This window comes from Lepidochelys olivacea, assembly GCF_965140295.1.
Source record: "Lepidochelys olivacea isolate rLepOli2 genome assembly, chromosome: 4".
Lineage (NCBI taxonomy): Eukaryota > Metazoa > Chordata > Testudines > Cheloniidae > Lepidochelys > Lepidochelys olivacea.
Window position 1 is genome coordinate 59,736,690 of NC_140414.1, and position 20,354 is coordinate 59,757,043.

The window sequence follows — 20,354 nt, forward strand, 5'->3', positions numbered from 1 at the left end:
ACGTGCGACTTCCCCCAACAGCCCCAGCCCCGCCTACACGCTCTTCCCACCTCCCCACCCTCGCTTCTACCCCGCCCAACCTCTGTCCCCTGTGATTGGGCAGCGCAGCGGCAATGACGCCGCACGCATAGGCAAGCTGGCGCGTGCGCGTTGCTAGGCCCCTGTGGCCTTTTCACTCTTACTTCCTGCCTGCACCGCTCTGCTTCCGGGTCAGGGCCTCCGAGCCGGGGAGCCCGATGCCGCGCAGCCGCCGGGCGCGGGGGGCAGGAGGGAGCGGCTGCCCCGGGGCTTAGGGAGGGATCCGGGGGGCGGGCGGCCGGCCCCGGGTGCGGTCTGGGCCCGGTCGATGCGGCCCCGGCGCCCGTCATGGACAAGATCCTGGAGGGGCTGGTGAGCTCGTCGCACCCGCTGCCGGTGAAGCGGGTGATCGTGCGGCGGGTGGTAGAGTCGGCGGAGACGCCGTTGAGCCAGGCCCAGTGCCGGGCCATGTTCGCGCTCAGCACCCGGCTCATCCTGCAGGGGCCCGACCCCTTCCAGCGGCAGGTGGGGCGGCAGGTGCTGGAGGCCTACGCCCGCTTCCACCGGGACGAGTTCGAGGCCTTCTTCAACCGCGGCCTGGTGCTGGGGCTGCTTCAGCGCGGCTACGGGGGGCTGGGTAGCCGCGACCCCGCCATCCTGGACTACGTCCAGGCCGGGCTGCGCCTCATCATCAGCTGCCCCTCGGTGCTGGAGCTCTTCGCGTTGCTGCAGGTAGAGGCGCTGCGGATGGTGTGTGAGCGGCCTGCGCCCCCGCTCTGCGCCCGCCTGTGCCAGCTGCTGGGCGACTTCCCGCAGTGCCTGCCCCGCGGCAGGAAGCTCTCGCTCGCCTTTTGCCAGCAGCTGGTGCGCAGCATGGCCCACTTCCAGAGCCAGGGCAGCCTGGAGCCCGAGCTGCGCCTCTACGTTTCCCAAGTCACCCAGGTCAGCAGCCTCCTGCGCAGTATCTGGAAGGCCGAGCCCGACACCCTGTTGTCTTCCCTGCAGGAGCTCTTTGCTGTCATCTCCTCCACAGGTGAGAGCTGAGCTGTGGAAGAGGATTGGAGCACGGGCACATTACGAAACTGGAATGGTTATTGCAAGTCCTCACACACAATCTGTTTGCTCAGCGCTGGGCACCACAGGGAGGCTGGCTTTTCCCTGGTGCTGCCATGGCAGTCCTCAGATACCTGGTATTGCCAGCCCTAAATGTTCAGAAATCATGAGTCAGGCTCACCAAAATCATGAGTGGCTTTAAAATCATAAGATTATGTAAAAATAATAGATTTGGTGTTTTTTATTTGCCTTCTGCTTTTTGAGTCTTTAGGGTGTACTGGGGTCACATTTTTAAGCTTTCTCCAGAGCAATGAGAACTAGAAGCTTACTTTTCCTTTAAGAACAAAGGAAGAAGTCCTCACACATCCCTTTGACTCCAGGAGTGGGGACTTTAAAGAAAATAGTAGTTATCATGATTCATAACAATCATGCATTGCCAGCTTTGGGTACCACAGTAATGGACCCACTTATCAAAATGAAGAGATTGCCTATGGAAAGGGGCCTGCCTTAGAATAATGGAGTCTGCGGGGTGGGTGGTCATAGCGGAGGTGGGGGAGAAATAAGAGGATCTCTTATGAAGTGACCAGCAGAATTAATGTGGAGAAACAATCATGTGCCTGGGATTTGGTCACTTACTGACACTGAGCTTACGCTTACCCTCTTGTGTCCAAGTGACAACCTCTAATGTAAAAAGCTTGTGCTCATCCTCTGCCCAAAAATTTAAAAGGAAACTCCTTTTCCCTAGCACACATACACCCTCTTAGAAATGTAACATTACTATGGTCAATATGGCTTGGTACATTGTGGTGTCTTTTTTTAAATACTATGGGTAATTGCTGAAAAACAGTTTACAAACCACAACTAAGTGGCTTAACTTTTAACAATTTGTTACCTCTCACAGGTCAGTTTAGGATGAAAAGTGTTAATACTCATCTCAAGATATGTCTTCAATCCTAGTTTATCTGAAGCTTTCTGTTAGCTAAGGTCATAAAGCTGTTCAAAGCATTTTGCGAATGCTCATCAAAGAAAGCTTGACATACACAAAGTATTATACATACACAGAGCCATATATTAGTGGGTGAAGTTCAATGACTTGTATTATGCAGGAGATCAGACTAGATGATCATAATGGTCTCCTCTGGCCTTAAAATCTATAAACTTAATGCAGTACTTTTTTAATGAGCCTGCGTATTGGCTCACATGCAGAAGTTGTGTTTGCAATTTAAAGTTCTAGAACGTTGCAAAAACCAGACTCTTAAAATATCAGAAACTGGTGTGGCCACCAGAGAAGTGCTGATGCAACATATTGCAGAGTACCTGCTTAACGTGACTCTTAACTATTAACACCTGGTGCAACAAATCCTCATTTAAACTAGTTCTGTGGCTTATTCTTGGACTGAAGAGCATGATTCAATTGTCTTAGCCTGTCAAAATATAGTAGGCCTGTAGTGATGTATTGAGCAACATGTCAATTTTCTGCACATATCTATCAGGTAAATAAATATTCTCACAGGGTCAGTGTTTCCTCCACTCAAACATTAGTTTCAATTTGATTTTTATCTTGTGCAGGGCATGGCAGCAATTTTAACAGTTTACAGAAACACTTACCTAGGATAAGAGTAAAATATAGCTGTGTTCATGTTTTTGTTTCTTACAAGATGTCATGTTCAACTATTATAGATACTTCATTTGAGCCTTCTGTTGCACTGGCAAGCCTTGTGCAGCATATCCCATTACAGATGATTACAGTACTCATCAGGAGCCTTACCACAGATCCAAATGTAAAAGATGCAAGTATGACTCAAGCTCTTTGCAGGTACTGTTTCTCATTGAAAAGGGGGATACCCTTTTTTCTAATTCATGCCTTTTGTAAAGTTATTTGCCACTTAAATTCCATAAAAATCTAAACTGAGAATCTATGAATCCTATGTTGCACTACCTGGAACTTTAAATGAATTTGTATTTCTAATGCCACAGATATGTCACTATCAAATTTTCAGTGAAATGTTGTTGCCTTATTCACTAATGTGGCCTGATCATACTTCGCCATGGCAAAATCAAGAGGAGGGTGAAATCTCAGCTGGAAATTATGAGAGGAAGCTTGCTGCGTTCCTTTTAGATTTGGGGGCAAGAAGCTAAACCTGGAAACCTCACAGGGCATAGGCTTCATTTTCTTGGATTCAGTCTCTTGTGTAGTAGCAGATTGGCTCTTTTAGATGCATTGCTGCTTTCTCTTTCCCATTCCCATCTGTGGCCTGTCCCCTTTTGAGAAGGACAGACAGTTTGGAGGATGAGTTAATTGACTTCCACTGTGATATCCTGTTTGAAAATTCTTGAAGATTTAAAGTGGGCTGCTCCTGGCCTCCTCCTCTTAAAGTCTCCAAATACTGTGCAGCTGGGGTTAACTGGGTATTGTAGCAATGGAGGGAGGAAGGAAGGATGTCATGAATCATTTGCCCACCAGGTTTCTTGTCACCAGTTTAAGCAGTGGGGATCCTCAGGACTATAATTGTCAACCTGCCATGTTACTGAATTGCAGACTTGGTTAGTAGTTACAGAAATGTAAATTGTGATCTTGATAACTGCCAGAACTATAGAAGGGCTTCTTCAGCTCTTGTAAGAAAATAGTCCTCTGAATGTGTTCTTTCACAAGGTCTAACCTGGCAGCTCTTGTTATGGAGAGTGAATAGAATAGAAAGACACTGAATTATGGGCATGTCTAAAATCCTTCTTATTTTAGCTGAGAGAGTTAATGTGAAGGGCTGTATTTCTGAAAACACTTGAATTTGATACTTATCTTCATTTTAATTATTTTCAGTCCTTCTGGTTTCTTTGGCTATATCTTTAATCATAAATTTAATTGGGTGCTATTTGGAGGTATCAGATTAATATTGGCTTAATTGGCTTCATTATGAGGAAATTAGGTTTCAGGGATTGATTTACTTTTGTTTGGGAACTTAGATTTCATGTGATATATATTGTATATACTTGATCATAAGCTGATTCATTTATAAGCCAACCCCCACCCCTCAAGATGGTAAGTAAAAATGGAAAATTTTTATGACCAATTCATAAGCCAACCCATAATTCAGGGGTCAGTGAACTTTGGCTCCTGGACCATCATGATAAGCTGCTGGTGGGCCGAGATTGTTTGTTTACCTCAAGTGTCCGCAGGCATGGAGATAAACCTAAGTAAACAAAGTGTCCTGGTGCACCACCTGTTTACCCTGATGGGCGGGGACAGCAACTGGTGGGGAATTATTTTTGGGGGGGTGGGGGCGGGGGAGAAGCTGGGGGTCAGGGGAATAACCCCTGTGACCCACCCCCCACATGACCCCACCTTAGCTGGGGAGGGCCAGGAGAGGATGTCTCTGGCCTGGCCGCAGCCTGCTGGGGTGGGGCGGCCAGAAGAGGAGAGACTCTGGCCCTGCCTCTTCTCTTCTGGCTGTGCTGCCTCTCCTTGCTCCCTCTGTTTTTAACTAAAAAAATTCTGCTTATGAACGAGTATATACAGTATATTAAACTTTTACTCCTTGGGAGCTGGTGTGCTGATTTCAAGTTTTTAAAAGAACCTGGCTGCACTTCTGCTGTGCTTGTAAACAGCAAGTAACTTTCAAATAAAAAGAATGTGTCCAGTCGAAAACTGAAAGCTAGGAAATAAGTTAAAATAAGAAGCTTCTTTAGGAGCACTAATAGTTTTCCAACAATGTGCTAGGTGATTATAACTTGCATATTATGCCTAGGTATTACATCTGTTAGGGTCACCTGTTTCAGCGATGCTTGCAATGTTTGAACACAATGTGATGGTGTAGTAATACCTTGAGAATTGTCTTTGTATATTCTGACTTGTGGAATAGGCACTACTGAGCTCTGGTAAGCTAAGAAGCAGTACCTTTCAGGGTTGCACAGCACACTCATAACGTACCAAATGTTCATGCTGCTAAAAGGCTGTCTCAGTTCATTCCTTTAGGTGATTAGCTGTGTATCTAGACACTTTTTCAAGAGAACTCCTAACCCTGCTGCTCTTCCCCCTTCTGCCTCTTCTTTTTCTATAGTCTCCTTTCTGTTCCTCTCCCTTGTTACCCCCAACCAGCACTGGCTTCTCTTCCTTTTCCACACCTTTAGCCAGCATTTAATATCTTCTCTGACTTTAAAGGGGGAAGAGATGTAGTGACTGATCTAGAGAAATCTTCTTCTGAATATCAAAACGCTATTGAAAAGTACTCCGTGTCTAAGGACAGTATTGCTGCCTCATTTTTATCACCACCAGATAATGCAGAGTTCTGAGAACGTTTGGGACACATGGCAGAATCTTTGGAGCTGGAGATTAGCAATGTAGGAGAAGTCTCGTTACTTCTTTGACACCATAGAAATCAATAATAAAGGGGAAATTACTCTCCTGTTGAGGATTACTAGACCTATCCCAGGACATGTAGCTGTTCCCAGCATCAGCTCCAGTGTGCTCAAAGAAGGCTGGGTGCCTGTATCAGCAAGGCGTACGTACCTCAGCAAGGGGTCTAGCATTGTTTTGACCTCCCTACCTGTGGATCCTTGGCTAGAGAGAAGGTCAAGGGCTGTAAACGTGACAGTAGCTTCCCTGTAGGAAAGGATGTGGAAAAAGTTGAATTTTGCGGAATTCTGCTACTATGGGGACTTGTCACCAACTTCTAAGCCTTGATGGTTTGGTATCAGTTTGGGGGCTGAATGTCTCCCATTTTTATGTTGTCATCCTTGTGTGATTAAAAAAAATTGGTGTCCAAATCTGCTTTCTGTGCATGCTATGATACTTATGACACCCCTGCTTGGGCAGTGTTGTTCTTGGCTGAAGCCTTCTGGCTTCACAGTTGAGGCCATAGAGCTGGATTGAAGGATTTCTCCTCTGAAGCAGGGTGTATATGTGTGGGGAGATTTTTTCATCTTAAAAACAAGACAAGATCCTTAGGGTCTTGAAAATGAGACACCAGATGCACTGAGGAGCTGCTGAGGCTCACTTATCTTGGTCATAGGAAGAGTAACATTACATCATCCTTGTTTCTGATACCAGACATACCTATCATCTCCCAGCTTCTACTTCTTTAGGTGGGTACGGGTGTGAACCTTAACAACAGAACAGGTTCAATAGCTTAAAATTGGTCCTAACATCTGTCTTTGTCTACCAGGCCTCAGCTTTGACGTTTGCCTGGGAGCCTATTAGGGCAAGTCTGAAATGCCTACTTTCAAGCAGGCTTTTTTATTTAAGTAGCATAGAGGAAGCCTGTCACAAAAAATGTGACTGTACAGAGATGTCTCTGAACTATATTTACTGATGAGCAATATCGTTAATGTGGTAATGCTGATGGAGTTCTTTATTTTAAAGGAAACTTAAGTCTGGTCTACACTAGAAAATTAGGTCAGTTTAACTACATCACTCAGGGTTGTTAAAAATTCATCCCAAGTGATGCAGTTAATTCAACCTAACCCCTAACATAGATCACACTAGGTCAATGGAAGAGTTCTTCGCTGCTGTAGCATTTCTAGCATAGAGAAGCTCTTAGAGTGCTGTAGAGTAGGGTGTGTAGGTAGGAAGTTGGACCCCATACAAATACATAGCCTCAATATTGTCTTTGTCCTCAACTGCAGGCTGGGAGACCTGAAGCTCAGGTTTCAGGCTCTGTCATTTCTGTTCCCCACAGATAGCAAGCCCTCCAGGAAAGAGGGAAGTAAAAGAGCTGGGCGATATATTCTTAAATCATCCTTTTTATCTGTAGTGCCTAAGAGCATACACTTTGCCCTTTCAGTGCATGTTTATAAACTTTATGAACAGCATACTGTGTGTACTGCAGCCAGTTTTCAGGTGTTAAGGTATCTGAACTAACTGCTGATGCCTTGGACACTAAACTTAGCCAGATGTGACTCTTTATAATTACTGTGTAAACCTTTGGAAATGGCTTACAAATTAAATGGTAGGTGTTGTTAGTTAAGGTCTGTTATAATTTGTATAATATAATTGTATAATTTCATTTTTCTTTCTACAATTATAGTGCAGGATCTAGTTTTAGTTTATTATAGCTGATCTAATATAGAGTCATAGAATAGTAGGACTGGAAGGGACATCAAGGGGTCATCTAGTCCAGTCCCCTGCATGCATGGCAGGACTAAATATTGGCTAGACCAGGGGTCTCAAACACGCATCCGGCCCGCGGGGTTATTTTCTGCAGCCTGCCAAGCTCCCCTCACCACCCCCCTTGCCCCTCCCCGGAGTTATTTTCTGCAGGCAGCCAAAGCTCTTCTCCCCTCCCCCTCTCCCCAGTGCGCTGCATCCCTGCTCCTCTGCCTACCTCCAGGCTGTTTGGCAGCATTTAGCACTTTCCAGTGGGGAGGAGTGGGGAGCCATGTGCTCGGGGGAGGATGCAGGGCAGGGGCAGGGATTTGGGGAAGGGGTTGGAATAGGGGCAGGGAGGGGGTGGAGTTGGAATGGGGACTTTGGGGAAGAGGTTGGATTGGGGGCGGGGAGGGGGTGGAAAGGGCGGGGCCTCATGGAAGGGGTGGAGTGTGGGCGGGTGTCAGTGATGCGGCCCTCTGGCCAATGTATAGTCCTCATGCCCTCATGGTGATTCGAGTTTGAGATCCCTGGGCTATACCGTTCTCGACAGGCGTGTGTTTGGTCCTCTGTTGTAAAAAGTACTACATCACTGGCTATGCTATTTTTGAAAGTATGGATACCTATTCTAAAATTATTGCTTTACTTGTTCTTGTGCACTAACAACTCTGCAGTGTTTGGTTGGCAAACTGGGAGAATATCTGTAAATATTAAAATTACATTTTGAACCATACTTGATTTGTTTCTTAGTATTTGAAAGCTCATAGTATCTAGAGCAGGGCTAGCGTAAAGCCTTAACCACTGTACAGCACCCTATGTAAAATACGTTCTGACTGGTTTGGAATATGTTGTCAAATGTAGATCTAATACAGAGGAAGCCTATGAAGTTAACCTGCTTGTTGACAATGAATGATTGCAACAGCAAAATTGCTTTTCATTAGGGGGCCAAATCCATATTACAGGGAGCCATTTAAGAAAAAAAATTAGAGAAATGAGGAAGTGTGCCTTTAACATTCTCCTCTGCTGTTCCCACCACAAAAACTACCCCCATGTTGCAGCAATCTTCCATCTGGCCAAAGGGAGGGGTGCTTAAGAGCAGTAGAAAAATCTATTTTCCTTCTAGTGACCATAGAGTAAGGTTCCTCAGAGTGTAAGATTTGAATTTTAATCTTTCAGAAGGCAGTGCATTGTAATGAACCTAGACCATAGTTATTTTAATCAGTGTAGCTGTCCTCACCATGTTTTGTATCCTTAATTTCCAGTGAAAATAACCTAATTCACAATTCCTTTATAGAAAAGACCTTGATTTAGAAAAACATATGTTACTTACGTACTTTTTCATTACTCCATTAATCTTTATCACACTACCTAGATGCTGCAAAACTCCTTTGCATGTCTTCTATCAGTTTTGTTCAATATCTTCATTAATGATCTGGAGGATGGTGTGGATTGCCCCCTCAGCAAGTTTGCAGATGACACTAAACTGGGAGGAGAGGTAGATCCGCTGGAGGGTAGGGATAGGATACAGAGGGACCTAGACAAATTAGAGGATTGGGCCAAAAGAAATCTGATGAGGTTCAACAAGGACAAGTGCAGAGTCCTGCACTTAGGACGGAAGAATCGGATGCACCGCTACAGACTAGGGACCGAATGGCTAGGCAGCAGTTCTGCAGAAAAGGACCTAGGGGTTACAGTGGACGAGAAGCTGAATATGAGTCAACAGTGTGCCCTTGTTGCCAAGAAGGCCAAAGGCATTTTGGGATGTATAAGTAGGGGTATTGCCAGCAGATCGAGGGACATGATCGTTCCCCTCTATTTGACATTGGTGAGGCCTCATCTGGAGTATTGTGTCCAGTTTTGGGCCCCACACTACAAGAAGGATGTGGGAAAATTGGAAAACGTCCAGTGGAGGGCAACAAAAATGATGAGGGGACTGAAACATATGACTTATGAGGAGAGGCTAAGGGAACTGGGCTTGTTTAGCTTACGGAAGAGAAGAATGAGGGGGAATTTGATAGCTGCGTTCAACAACCTGAAAGGGGGTTTCGAAGAGGATGGATCTAGACTGTTCTTGGTGGTAGCAGATGACAGAATGAGGAGTAATGGTCTTAAGTTGCAGTTGGGGAGGTTTAGGTTGGATATTAGGAAAAACTTCTTCGCTAGGAGAGTGGTGAAACACTGGAGTGCGTTACATAGGGAGATGATGGAATCTCCTTCCTTAGAAGTTTTTAAGATCAGGCTTGAGAAAGCCCTGGCTGGGATGATTTAGTTGGGGATTGGCCCTGCTTTGAGCAGGGGGTTGGACTAGACCTCCTGAGGTCCCTTCCAACCCTGATATTCTATGATTCTCCACCATTTATGTGACTGAACCTGGTAAGACATATTAGCACACAGGCAGCATATAGCTGATGTAAGGCTTCAAAGAACACTGTTTTTGACATTTATTTTACTTTGTTGTAGGAGTGTGCGGCCATCCTCAGTTTTCCCATTCTTTCGCTACTTAGAGGGAGTCTGGTTTCCTGTAATTCAGAAGCACATGAGATCGCAAGGGCTACCTATTAATTTAGAAACTTACTTCAACATGGGTGCAATTCTGGTGTGGTTTTAGGGTACATCTACACTCGTGGCAGTGTGTAGAGTACAGATGCCGCACGCTCAGCTTGCGTGGGTATAAATAACAGTGTAGACAGTGAGCTTTGGCAAGTGGAGTGTCCCACACACCTAAATCCCCAGAGTATATACTCGGGCTCTCTGTGTGCCCAAGCTGTGCCTCCCATGTCTACACTGCCATTTTTAGCAGTGTAATATCCTGCTGCCCCCCTGCCTCCCCCACCAGAGTCTTTCCCTGCAGTATGTAGCTACCCAGTACAGTGGCAAGTATGGCACAGCCTTTTTTCCATTGAACCATGTAGCTATGGGTATAGTGCCTGAACTCTTTGTGCCACCATAAGTGTAGACATAGCCTCAGTAATAAGTTGGAAGAGAATGGTTTCCCCCCGTATAATCAGTTTGCTTTCTTTTAGCTCTTAAAGTGAACTTCAGCCACAAACTGACTGAGATCATTATGCTAACAGTTTTTTTGCAAAAGCTATATTCATAATTAGATGTCAAATTACAATTTAATGTGCCTATTTTAACAATGCACAGTTCCTTATGTAGCTAAATAGGGAGTTCTGTTTCAATTGATCTGGGTTTTTTATTAACCCCCAACCCCTGCCCCAGCTTGCTTCATTTAGACCCCTGTGTAACTGGTGTGATTAAATAAGTAATATAAATGTATGTAGAATACCTGAGATCAGAAAAACAGTTGAAATATCCTTTAATGTGTGTTTGTCCTTTTGCTTCACCCTTCAGAATGATAGACTGGCTGTCCTGGCCCCTGGCTCAGCATGTGGAGACATGGGTGATTGCATTGCTGAAAGGACTAGCTGCAGTCCAGAAATTCACTATTCTCATCGATGTTACTCTACTTAAGATAGAACTGGTATGTGGGATGATAATGTTGTGATGGGGATTTGTTTAAATTTCTGTGCAGCTGCAGAGCATTCTTTGTGCCACAATATATTATGTCTTTATACCCAGTGTAGTAGAGTATAAATGTCTCTTGTAGACATTGGCTGTAGCATAGCAAACCTGTTTTATTCAAAATATTCTTTGTAAATCCTGGAAGTTTTCTGCTTATTTTAAGAGTCGTCTTTTTTTTTTTTTAGACTTGCTCAACTAAATGTCTGACTTGTTTTATTTAAGGTTTTTAATCGACTTTGGTTTCCTCTTGTGAGGCCTGGTGCTCTGGCTGTCCTTTCTCACATGTTGCTTAGTTTTCAGCATTCTCCAGAGGCTTTTCACGTGGTAAGTTTATTAAATTGTGTAAGTCTTTTGTTAAAGTGGGCCACCTGTAATATTTATGGTGTGGTTCTATGTGGAAATGACTGTAAAATTCATGATTAGGGTTTCATGTTTATTTCAGTGCTTCTGGACTAAATTTATTCTGTTCACAAGTAAACAGGTTTTATAACTTCTGGCCCTGAAAACTCGATCTGTGATTCATGTAAGGTTTTTACTGACATGCATAAAGAATCTGCAGGCCAAACTCTGTTTTTAGCTACTCCTTTGTCACCTTTTTTTTTTTTTTTTTAAGTAGTATGACCGATTAAACTTGGGGCAGAATTTGGACTCAAGTGGCAAACAGTGATGTTGAAGGAAGAAGGGGAGCGGGGGGTGGAGTCCAGACTTTACTTCCAGTTGTATCATCCTTGACTGACCATGGATAGCAGCACCAGACTAAAAAAGTAGTAAAAACTCCCATTACTAAAATGATTGAGATGTAGGATACATATAGGTGGAAAACCTGAATAAGAATGACCATGTAAAAAAATAATACCCTTAAGTAATAATACCCTTAATAAAGTATTCATCATTCAAGAAATAACATTTTAAAATATAGCCTAAAGATGTATCTTTTTTTATTGCTAAAATGATTACCTACAATGTGGAGATGCTCCAGAACGCCTGTTTTTAAAGCTTCAAAACTTGAACCAAATGTGCTTAAGAGGAGACTGAAGAATAAACAATATTGTTTTAAAATGTTGGGTGGGCTGGGATAGAATACTTTATATTTTTTCTGGTCAATATTTTCCAGCTGTCTAATGCATTAAATAGTAAAAGTTCTTTTCTTGAAGATCCAAAATAGGAGCTGCAATTGTTGTAACTCATTTTCTTTTCTTTTGTGTATGTAGCTTGTTCCACATGTGGTCAACTTGGTTCACTCCTTTAAAAGCAATGGCTTGCCTTCCAGTACAACTTTCTTAGTGCAGCTGACTGAGTTGATACACTGTATGATGTATCATTATTCGGGATTTCCAGAACTCTATGAACCTATTCTGGAAGCTGTTAAGGTATCGTAATGGGAATGCTTTCTCTGAGATATGAAACCTTTTGATCTAATAGAGTTAAGTATTGATTGTAGACCACTAGTAAATATGAAAGTAATTAATCATTAGTATATGACCTGCAGATGTGCTTGTACGAGAAAAATTCTATCTTGAGCATTGTGTGATGATAATTTTTAAAATAAAAATGGCCGCAGTGGTTAGTAAGATGTGAAGTAATTAAGACAAAGGTCTTAAACTTAAGATTATTTTTTAACTCCAATTTTTGAAAATCTTTATCTGCTTATTTAATTCCTTCTGTTTCACTTAACCACCTCTATACACTCTTGTTCCAATGTCAGTGTTGAGCATCTCATTGCAAGCTCATATGGAAGAGCCCCAAAACTGGGAGTCTTAAGTCTACAGTGCTGCTCTTTATCACACCGCTCTAGTACAACCCCATCTCCAGCACACACAGACAGTTGCCCTTCAAAACAGAATGGATAGGGGTTTTGGTGGTTATTGGGTTTTTTTGTTTTTTGTTTTTTTAAATCAGGTATCTGATATGTTGTCTCTTATGGGGACTGCATCCTGCACTCGTAGGGGATAGGAAACGCCAATTAGAGATGCCTATTTCTAATTTATTTTATTAGAAGGAAATCTAGGTTGAGCCTATGATTCCATTGAATTCTTTCTCTTTCGTAGTGCAAACACTTTTCCCATGGTGTTGATGCTGCATGTTTAAATGGATTATCCTGCAGGTGGGAGAGAGGAACTGCTCTGCCTCCAGAGCTCACTTAGCACCATTCACAGTTACCATTAAAGTGTTTAAGTTCAGCAACACTGCTCAAAGAGCTGTGTGTGCCATCTCCATGCCATTCTCAAACTTTTCTTTACAGAAACAGTGACTTTAAATTTAAACAAAAGTAAGCAAGCTGGTTCTAAATCAACAGATTGCCCAACTTTAAATTATCAGATGGAATCTCCAGTGTCTAATTTGAGCAATTTTTGCTATTAAGATTGGCTGAAAGTACTTAGTGGGATGAGGTGTTGGGGGAGAGTGAAGCCTGTTCATCTGGAGGCTGAAGAGACTAGAGTAACTAAAATATGCAAGAAATGATAACTTTTTAAATTCTCATTTTTATTGCCCAATCTCTGGACATGGGAGTTAGCTTCCCTTTTGACTATAATTCATTTATTTTCTTTTATATGCATTGTGTGCTATTTTACTTTAGACTTCACTCTTTCATAGTCATGCCTCAGTTTGTATTCACTTATGTTAGATGGTGAAACATACTGCTGGCTGATTATTTTTTCCCTGAGGGACAGACATGCCCAAGTAAGGTTTTTTGTGTTGCCCAACCAGATGAAATGCCATTGTTGCGATCCAGTTTAACCCAGTTACTCAACTTGGATTGCTCATGGTACTGAAAAGAAGCATTGCAATATGCTAGTGTCCTCAGGAAGATACAGAATGCGATTAAACAGGGCATTCTCTTGAACATGGGGAATTGAGCTGAAATACTAAGTAGGCCCTAAAGAGATCAGGAAAGCAGTGACTGTTGGTGGAAGAAAAAGGGAACTACTTAATATGGAGGAAGAATGAGTGTGAAAGGAGAGGAAGTTCCTCACTAGCATGTGGGTTTCTTTGCTGATCTGAGGGAAGTGTCTGTCTCAGCTTTGAGGTTAATTGTAGGACAAAGGAGGAATATATGCTAACTAATCTCTGGCTAGCAAAAAAAAAGGGAGGGGGGGAATACAGTGGACATTTGTCTAAGACACTTCAATTTGGATGCTTCTGTGCCTAGATTGTTGTGTTACGCAGTCTTTACTTAAAATACATAATTTATATTATACACTTTACATCAAAAACATGAAAGCATACAGAATTTTAAGTAAGTTGGTAGAAACCACTTTCAGATATAATTTGTATTGACAGCTCTGCAATTAATAAATAAGTATGTATGGACGTATTCCTTCCTGTTTTGAGATAAACATTGAAGTGTAAGACTGCTGTTTTGTTTTGTTGTTTTTTGTTTTTAAGTTTCATTCATTTGAGTCTGGGATTCTAACTTAACAGAACAGAGGATGTTCTCTTATGCTATTAACATGACACTTAAGAGGCAGTCTTTGGTGGCAAAGAGAGCAGGAACATACAGATCAAAGGTGACCTCCAAAGCTATGGGTCTGCAATGTCATTAGAGTTGACAGAATGCTCCTTCAGGAAGAGTTTATGTTGGCCATGCCACTCAGTATGAGCCTTTGACTGGCCAAACAATTGTATTGTTAGTAGTTTCAAAGGAAACTGCATGACATGTTCTAGGCTACCAGGGGACCAGAGCCAGAGGGGGAAATGCAGAATGGCAGGTAATGGGAATATATAGAAGACTGTTGCTGGATGAAGTATGTGTTGTGAAAACAAATAAACATACTGCCAATGGTGTTTAAATATGTTTCTCCCTTGTAGGAATTGCCCAAACCCAGTGAAGAGAAGATTAAGTTGATTCTCAATCAGAGTGCTTGGACTTCTCAATCCAGTTCGTTGCCATCTTGTTTGTCTAGACTTTCTGGAAAATCTGAAACTGGGAAAACGGGTCTAGTTAACCTAGGAAATACATGTTATATGAACAGTGTTATTCAGGCACTTTTTATGGCCACAGAGTAAGTGTAAAACCTTTTAATCCTTGATATTCCATCGGCCTTTTAAAAACCTGTATCTATTACAAATTAATCCACATTACACTTTGTGAAAGGCAAAATGCAAACTTTGTGAAAGGCAAACTGTCCTGTGCTACATGTTTCCTAATAAAGCCTTATAGGAGTTCCCTGCATTTAAATGCTAATAGTGTACTGAGTGAGAACATCTAGGAAAGAGTGTTAAAATACAGTTCTGCCAGTCTAAAATTTTGGTGGTCATAAAAGTAAGTTACATAGTTTATGTTCCTTTGAGAGAAGTGTTAGTATCAAATTGTAGTGACGTAGCAGTTTAGTTGGTACTTGTCAGTTTCCTCAGTATCTAAAATTGGGTTAGGGCTGCAATACTGCTTTCAAGCTCCAGGCCCAAGAGAAGTCTTTTTTTTTTTTCACATGCAGGGTTGAAGTTAATTGTGGTACTCTATTAAATGTTGAGACTATAATACTTTAAAGCAGACAATGTTTTTGGTGTGCTCCTCCGTTCTTAAACTTTTTTTATTTAAAGAGTTTTGCAAGAGGTCAGCTCTTGTTCTAGAGTTGTCTTTTTTTCTGTTTATAAAACAAAATTCTTAGAGAAACAACCACTGAGCATTTAACAAGATGGTATACATTTTGCCCTTTTTTGTCAAATTAACTCCATCCTCCTTGCATGAATGGGACTTTGTTGCTGTCATTTTTAAAAAGTCTAATATGGAAACCAATTCTTGTCTTTGTCCGTGCAGTTTCAGGAGACATGTATTATCTTTGAATCTAAATGGGTGCAATTCACTAATGAGAAAATTACAGCATCTCTTTGCATTTTTGGCTCATACTCAGGTATGTGTTGGTCAACTTCATCTGCTTTTTTAAGACTAGCTGTAATACTCAAGACTGACGAGGCTTGATGGTGCAGAGGTGGTAACTGGATTGGGAGAGATCAGGGTTGTCTTGAAATATAGATGTGATGCTGAGACCTGGGAGGAGAATGAGTGTAAATTACCTCGATCTCTTAGTACCCAGTGCCACCAAATGAACAAATATTATTGATATGCTCAAAGAAGCCCATATGTTCTTTTCCTCAGTCAGGGAAATTTCATTGTGGCAATCTTTTTTGAGGTGAGATGAGGCTTAAGGAGATATATCTTAAGAAACTGTAACCTTAAAAATAGACCCTAAATAATGTTAAACATTCAAACTGGATAATGTAGCTTGCATAGGTAAAATTTGGTGCAATGCAAATTTGTGATTATCTTTAAATCCTCTTGCAGGTGAATTTTTAAATTTTTTATTTTTATTTTTTTTCAGGAAATGACTTTTCTAATAGAGTAACGACATATGAGAAAAGAAAATAGCTATTTTCTTTCTGCCACTTATATAGTTAAACTTAATTTAAAAAGCGCATTACTTTAAGCAATATTAAGATAAATAGCAAAAGAAAGAAGGAACATGTCTTTTTCATCCTGAAGCATGGATGAAATGTACTGCAAACTTATTAATGGGGAAAAGCTTAAAATATAGGGCTCATAGGTATAATCTCTTTGGTCTTATTCAATAGTTTTTTCACGAAAAGTGCAAACAGTAGAACATTAAATAAGTAGTTGTAACTTTTTTGGACCTATAAAGAGCCTATTGAACTTCGATTTTTGTACTAAAGGCAGTTCTTCAGTATTCATGAACTATTTGCCTCTTTCCCTACTATACAAAATTAGTTCTTTTTAGGGTTGTCGATTAATCGCAGTTAACTCACAATTATCTTTTAAAAAAAAATTAAAAATAATCATGATAAAAAAATAATTGCAATTAATTGCAGTTTGATTCGCACTGTTAAACAGTAGAATATCAATTGAAACTTATTAAATATTTTGGATGTTTTCTACATTTTCAAATGTATTGATTTCAATTACAACAGTATACAAAGTTGACAGTGCTCATTTTATATTTTTTTATTGCAAATATTTGCACTGTAAAAATGGCAAACAAAAGAAATAGTATTTTTCAGTTCACCTCATAAAAGTACTATAGTGCAGTGGTTTTCAAAACTTTTTTCTGGGGACCCAATTGAAGATAATTGTTGATGCCGGTGACCCTATCGAGCAGGGGATGAGGGGTTTGGGGTATGGGAGGGGTCAGGGCTGGGGTGTGGGGCAAGGGGGCAGGAATGAGGGATTCAGAGTGTGAGAGGGGGCTCTGGTCTGTGGGAAGGGGTCAGGGCAGGGGGTGCGGGCCCTGGGTGGAGCCGGGGGTGAGGGGGTTGGGTTGCAGGAGGGGCTCTGGGTTTGGAGGGGGCTCAGGGCTTGGGCAGGGGGTTGGGGTGCGGCAGGGCATCATGGCTCTAGGGTGGGGCTTGAGATGAGATGTTTGAGGTGCAGGAAGAGGTTCTGGGTTGCGGGGGCTCAGGGCAGGGGATTGGGGCGCAGACTTACCGTCGGTGGCTCCTAGGCAGTGGCGCAGTCAGGCTGCAGAGGCAGGCTTCCTGCCTGTCCTGGCACCGCAGACCATGCTGCACCCCAGAAGCGGCCAGCAGCAAGTCTGGTTCCTAGGCTGAGGTACGCAAGTGGCTCTGCGTGGCTCTCGCCCGCAGGCACCCCCGTTACCCCTCCCCCAGCTCCCATTGTCCTGGGATCCAGCCAATGGGCGTGTGGAGCCAGTGTTCATGGCGGGGGCAGCACGTGGAGCCCCGTGGGCCCCCTGCCTAGAAGTTGGACCCGCTTCTGGCCGCTTCCGGGGTGCAGCGCAATGTTGGAGCAGGTAGACACTAGCCTGCCTTAGCTGGACAGCATCGCCAATGGGACTTTTAACGTCCCAGTTGGCAGTGCTGACCAGAGCCACTGGGTCACTGAGCAAGGCAACCCAGTGTCTTACATGCTGCGACCCAACACTAGGTCGCAACCCAAACTTTGAAAAACACTGCTGTAGTGCAACTACATTATCATGTAACCTCCTTTATCTTTATCGTGTAAGTGCAACTTACAAATGTTTTCCATAACTGCACTCAAACAAAACAATGTAAAACTTTAGAGCCTACAAGTCCACTCAGTCCTACCTATTGTTCAGCCAATTACTAAGACAAACAAGCTTGTTTACATTTACAGAGCTGCCTGCTTCTTATTTACAATGTCACCTGAAAGTGAGAAGAGGCGATCGCATAGCACTTTTGTAGCCAGCATTGCAAGGTATTTACATGCCAGTTATGCTAAACTTTCATATGCCCATTTATGCTTTCGCCACGATTCCAGAGAACACGCTTCCATGCTGATGACGCTCGTTAAAAAAATGATGCGTTCATTACATTTGTGATTGAACTTGTTGGGGGAGAATTATGTCTCCTACTCTGTTTTACCCTCATTCTGCCATATATTTCATGTTATAGCTGTCGCTGATGATGACCCAGCACATGTTCGTTTTAAGAACACTTTCACTGCAGATTTCACTAAACGCAAAGAAGGTACCAATGTGAGATTTCTAAAGATAGCTACAGCACTCGACCCAAGATTTAAGAATCTAAAGTGTAGAGCATGTTTTCAGAAGTCTTAAAAGAGAACATTGATGTGAAAACTACAGAACCCGAATCACCACAAGAAAATCAACCTTCTACTAGTGGCATCTGACTTAGGTGATGAAAATGAACATGCAGCAGCTTGCATTGCTTTGGATGGTTATTGAGCAGAACCCATTATCAGCATGGATGCATGCCCTTGGGAATGGTGGTTAAAGCATGAAGGAACATATGCATCTTTAGTGCATTTCGCACATAAATATCTTGTGAAGCCAGCTACAACAGTACCATGTGAACGCTTGTTCTCACATTCAACTGATACTGTAAACAAGAAGTGGGCGACGTTATCTCCTGCACATGTAAACAAACTTGGTTGTCTTAGCAACTGGCTGAACAAAAAGTAGGACTGAATGGACTTGTAGGCTCTGAAGTTTTACATTGTTTTATTTTTGAATGCAGTTTTTGTACATAATTCTACATTTGTAAGTTCAACTTTCATGATAAAGAGATTGCAGTACAGTCCTTGTATGAAGTGAATTGAAGAAAAAAATTTTTACAGTGCAAATATTTGCAATCAGTAATATAAAATGAGCGCTGTACACTCTGTATTCTGTGTTGCAATTGAAATAGATTTGAAAATGTAGAAAATATCCCAAACTGTTTTAAATAAATGGCATTCTATTATTGACCGTGTGATTAATCGTGCAATTAATTTTTTTAGTCACTTGACAGTTCTAGTTCTTTTTCAAAGAAATGTTGTGTTCCATATGTTAAATATTCTTCAATTCCTTTAAAATGAGTCAAAGTTCAGATGTCAAAAAGGTGATGAGACAATTTCGCCAAGTTATTTAGTAAGACTTATATATATTGGTTTATTGTTTTATTATTACTGCCAACAGAGGGAGGCATATGCGCCTCGGATTTTCTTTGAGGCTTCCAGGCCACCATGGTTTACTCCTAGATCCCAGCAAGACTGCTCAGAATATCTCAGGTTTCTGCTAGACAGGTACAGTAATGATTAAGTTAATGATAATCTTTAGGCTTGTAGAATGCTTAATTTTAATTGAGTGGTCATCTGATTGTTACAGTGCAAGATTGGGAGTCAAGATTTCTGGGTCCTATTCCTGACTCCGCTACTTAAGTGATGCATGATGTGTGTACCGCTTAACTTTTATGCCTCAGTGTATCCACTGTAAATCTGGATACCTACCTACCTCATAGATGTTGTGACTAGAGGTGGGTGAAATTTTTCAGACAGATTTCTCCCCCCCTCCCCCAATACAGTTATGGTTGACTCACAACTATTTGTGAATTTGGCCTAATAGTTTTGGCCCAGGGAAAGTTTTTCAGGGCCAGCAAACGTGTACGTTTCCATCCATTCCCTCTTTTAGACCAGTAGTTGGGACACTCATTTGGTATGTGGGAGATCCAGGTTTGAGTCCCCACTCTGGAAAAGAGATTTGAACTCTGATCTCACTGCCAGGTGAGCACCCTGACCTCAAGGATAAGACTATTCTTGGATGGGCCTCTGTTTCCTTGTGGAAGCTTACACTTTATATAAACACTTGAATGCTCATTGGGCCAAAAAGAGAGAGAGAGAACAGATCTATGCACTGGTGATTAAGTACTCACCTGAGAGGTAGGTGTTGTGGATTCAGATCTCTCCTCTGAATCAAGCAGAGATACTTAAGCTATGATGAAACCAGCTCTTGCCTCTCACTTTGTGGAAAACTGTTCCAGATGTGCAGTAGTGTCCCCAAAGGACCACCTGTGCTCTCTTCTTCTTTTTTGTTTTTTCATATTTGTGTTTTCATTCTAACTTTAAGTTCCTTGGGAATGGGATAAATTTTATAGCCATGAAAATGCTATGCATGCCATATGGCACCATAAATAATACCTTTTTTTAGCTTTCTTACTGAATCAGAAGTCATTCAATCAGAAATGCTATTGGTTATTTATTTTAATATATATCAAAGAATGGCCCTACTGGGTCAGACCAGTATCCTGTCTTCCAACGGTGGCCAGTGCCAGGTGCCCCAGAACAGGTTATCATCAAGTGATCCATCCCCTGTCGCTCATTCCCAGCTTCTGGCAAACAGTGGCTAGGGACACCATTCCTGCCCATCCTGGCTAATAGCCATTGATGGACCTATCCTTCATGAATTTA

The 20,354-nt window shown here is 42.2% G+C and overlaps 1 protein-coding gene across 1 annotated transcript in view; it reads left to right on the plus strand.

Annotated features, from left to right (window-relative positions):
• Positions 1-200: 200 nt before the first annotated feature.
• Positions 201-20,354, plus strand: part of USP38 (ubiquitin specific peptidase 38) — a 28,802-nt gene continuing 8,648 nt past the window's right edge. Inside the window, exons 1-8 of the mRNA XM_084626263.1 lie at positions 201-1,051; positions 2,752-2,887; positions 10,505-10,634; positions 10,898-10,999; positions 11,887-12,045; positions 14,486-14,679; positions 15,435-15,528; positions 19,087-19,193. Of these exons, the coding sequence (XP_084482389.1) occupies positions 367-1,051; positions 2,752-2,887; positions 10,505-10,634; positions 10,898-10,999; positions 11,887-12,045; positions 14,486-14,679; positions 15,435-15,528; positions 19,087-19,193 (1,607 nt within the window). The 5' untranslated portion in view covers positions 201-366. The remainder of the gene's footprint in view (positions 1,052-2,751; positions 2,888-10,504; positions 10,635-10,897; positions 11,000-11,886; positions 12,046-14,485; positions 14,680-15,434; positions 15,529-19,086; positions 19,194-20,354) is intronic.